This window comes from Cyprinodon variegatus, unplaced genomic scaffold (assembly GCF_000732505.1).
Source record: "Cyprinodon variegatus isolate N-32 unplaced genomic scaffold, C_variegatus-1.0 Scaffold1316, whole genome shotgun sequence".
Lineage (NCBI taxonomy): Eukaryota > Metazoa > Chordata > Actinopteri > Cyprinodontiformes > Cyprinodontidae > Cyprinodon > Cyprinodon variegatus.
Genome location: NW_015151769.1, coordinates 144,492 through 147,718, shown reverse-complemented (window position 1 = coordinate 147,718; position 3,227 = coordinate 144,492). Strand labels below are relative to the sequence as shown.

Here is a 3,227-nt window from a genome sequence, read left to right as displayed (position 1 = left end):
AAAATAAAATATAGCGACTAAAGCGCTAAGTTGGCAACACTGCTCTTTGCATGGTTTGTTTTCAAATGGTTTGCTGCTGTCTGTTTGGACCTTTCTGAACATGTGCAGCAAATGGACTGATCCAATATGGCGGACACTGAATATTATCAGCGTTCTGATATGTTAAACAATTATTTTTATCAAAAACATAATTAATGTGCACAAATAAGTTATAGCTGTATTAACCATAGATATAAAAGTAAAAAGTGAAAAAGTAGATCCTTGAACTGTTTTCTTGTTTTTCTGAATTATCAGAGTCGAGACGGAAAGAGTCCTCTTCACATGACGGCGGTCCACGGACGTTTCACCCGCTCCCAGACCCTCATCCAGAACGGTCAGCCTTCGCCATGCTCGTCATCCTCGCCGGGCGTCCTGTAACTCCGCTCGTCTTCATCGCGCCTTCGTCTTTTTTTTTTTTTCAGGAGGAGAGATCGACAGCGTGGACAAGGACGGCAACACCCCGCTTCACGTCGCCGCCCGCTACGGTCACGAGCTCCTCATCAACACCCTCATCACAAGCGGAGCCGACTGCACACGGTGAGGCATCCGCCGGTCCACAGGTGCTGTCGTCATGGAAACAGGTGTTCATCTGTTCTCTCTCTGTGTGTCTGTAGTCGGGGAGTCCATGGGATGTTTCCTTTACACATGGCGGCCTTGAACGCTCACTCTGACTGCTGCAGGAAGCTGCTGTCCTCAGGTAACTCACCTGGTGGGGAGGGGGGGTCATACCTGTCTGAATCAAAACTACAGCAGCTATAGTCACTGTCGTTAAGATGTTTAAATGCTACAAGCGTCCACCTTTATGTGAAAAATAATGCATGAACTGTGCCTGAAACCTCTCTGCGTACGTCTGAACGGAACGGCAGCGATCAGAGGGAGGAGCTTAACGAGGCGAAGCAGCTGAGTGGCGATCAGGGAGGAAGTTTACAGCAGCTTTCAGAAAACTTCTTCCTGCTGAGTCACATTTATCCAGGCAGCAGGTTCTGAAGTAAACTGTTTCCATGTCTGAGCCCCGCCCAGCGGCTGGCTGGTCAGGCTGCGTTTCAGGTCGTAGTTTTTCCAGAAACGTAAAAAACAAACCAATTTTTTTTCACCAACTTTGAAGACGTTTCGCTTCCCATCCAGAAAGCTTTCTCAAATCAAAATGTCTGCGGTAGCGTTTGAGTTCCAGGCTTATAGATTAGCCCAACAAACACTTGTTAACATGCAAATTGAACTGAAACAGGTCCCTTAATGATAGGGGGGGGGGGCATTAAACATTAAATCCTGGAACATTTCAAACCAAACAGACCCTGAAACAGAGACTAGTTCATCCTAATCTGAGCGGAGTGTCTGCAGGTCAATGCAGTGAGGAATGCTCTGATCTTTATATTGGAGAAACCAAACAACCTCTCCACAGACAGATGGCCCAACACAGAAGAGCGCCCTCCTCTGGACAACACTCTGCAGTACATCTACACCTGATGGACAAAGGACATTCTTTGGAGGACCAGAATGTTCACATTTTGGACAAAGAGGACAGGTGGTTTGAGAGGAAGGAAGCCATCTATGTTAAGAAAGAAAAAACAACCTTAAACAGAGAAACTATAACGCTGCGATAGAGTTGATTCCTTCCTGCTATCACCTCAATCCTCGTCGCCATGCAGGTGATCAAAACGTTGCTCCTGTTTAGCCAGGCCAATAACGACCCTAACGACTCCCCATTACTAACGGGTGGACCTGTTAGGTTCAATTTGCATGCTTTCTAAAGACCTGGTTATCCTCCTGCAGCAGTGTGTCGCAGATATCTTTAATTTCTGCCCAATACTGAAGCGTGGTCGGTGCTGTTATTCCACACCACAACCCAAGAGGGCCAATCAGGAACTAGCTGAGGTTCTAGATACGGCCAAGGCGGTGAGGAAGTGGGGGCAAGATTGTCCGACAAAGGAGGGACATGAGCGGGGATCCGGGTAGAAAAAGGTTCCCAGCGTTCTCACGCACCTCGCTCTGCTAGCTGCTGTATCTTCACCAGTCGTTTTCCACAATGGCGGTCAGACAAACAAAACAAGCGGGTAAAGAACCAAACAGGAAATACGTCATAGTGTAGAGCGGATGTAAATCTGACCAACCAGAGGCCTCGTGTCTGCGGCAGCGTCTGTGGCGAGGGCGGGGCATATCTGGTTTCTGAGTATAAATCCATAACGAGGCTTTTTTTGGGGCTACTCTATAAAGCCTGGAGCGCCGCACTACTCCAGACATTTTGAATTGAGAAAGCTTTCTGGACGGGAGCGAAACGTCTTCAAACCTAGAAATAAAAATTCTTGCGAATTGTTTTTTAACTTTCTGGAATAACCTCGTATAAAATCCACCTCATAGTTTTAACCGTAGCGGATCGTTATTTTTCCTTTCCTCTGACCTTCTGTCCAGCGCTCTACCAGCTGGGATCAACTCCTCCCAGTTCTGATGTGTAAATGTGACCTAACGCTTCCTGTGGCTGAGCTGGTTTCCCCTCCTTTCCACTAACACCTGTCTCTCTCTCCACGCCCGCCTGCCTCTCCTCTCCTCCTCTCTGTGTTCCCGCCGCTGCCCTCGTCAGGTCGGAGGTTTAGCTTTATGTGTAACGACTCGGTCCTGTCCGCAGGCTTCCAGATCGACACCCCGGACAGCCTGGGGAGAACATGCCTTCATGCAGCTGCTGCAGGAGGGTGAGTCCTGCTGAACACACCTGTCCAGGAGTCCAAACAGCTTTCAAAGCTTTTACCCGAACCACGTTTTGGGAAAATAGAAAAATACAGAAATATTTCAACATAAACTTTTATTCTAATCAAAATCAGTAACTTTTCCATGTATATGTTAAACTTTACTCACCGTTCCAACAAAGTAAAAAAACAATCCAGTGGACTTTGTCTCCATGTTTAAAGACGTTTCTCTTCCATCCAGGAAGCTTTTTCAATTCAAAATGTCAAAAAAAGCGTTGAGTTCAAGGTTTTATAGAGTGGAACAAAAGTAAAGCCTTGTTTTTATGGAAGAAAAACAGTCTCATTGGAATCTGCCTTTTTTTTAACACCGGATTTTAAACACTGAATTTTTTTAAAGCTACAGTGTGTAATAATTACAGGGATATAGAGTCAGAAATGTAATATATTATACATAACTATGTTATTTATCATCATCTACGAGCTCAGCCTCTTAACCTTAATATTTGCGTT

General features: G+C 45.8%; 1 protein-coding gene across 1 annotated transcript in view; it reads left to right on the top strand.

Moving 5' to 3' along the window:
- The window catches only part of LOC107102776 (serine/threonine-protein phosphatase 6 regulatory ankyrin repeat subunit B-like), a 39,857-nt gene that overhangs the window by 17,378 nt on the left and 19,252 nt on the right, over positions 1-3,227 (top strand). Inside the window, exons 8-11 of the mRNA XM_015402202.1 lie at positions 295-373; positions 462-576; positions 654-736; positions 2,660-2,723. Coding sequence (XP_015257688.1) covers positions 295-373; positions 462-576; positions 654-736; positions 2,660-2,723 — 341 coding nt within the window. The remainder of the gene's footprint in view (positions 1-294; positions 374-461; positions 577-653; positions 737-2,659; positions 2,724-3,227) is intronic.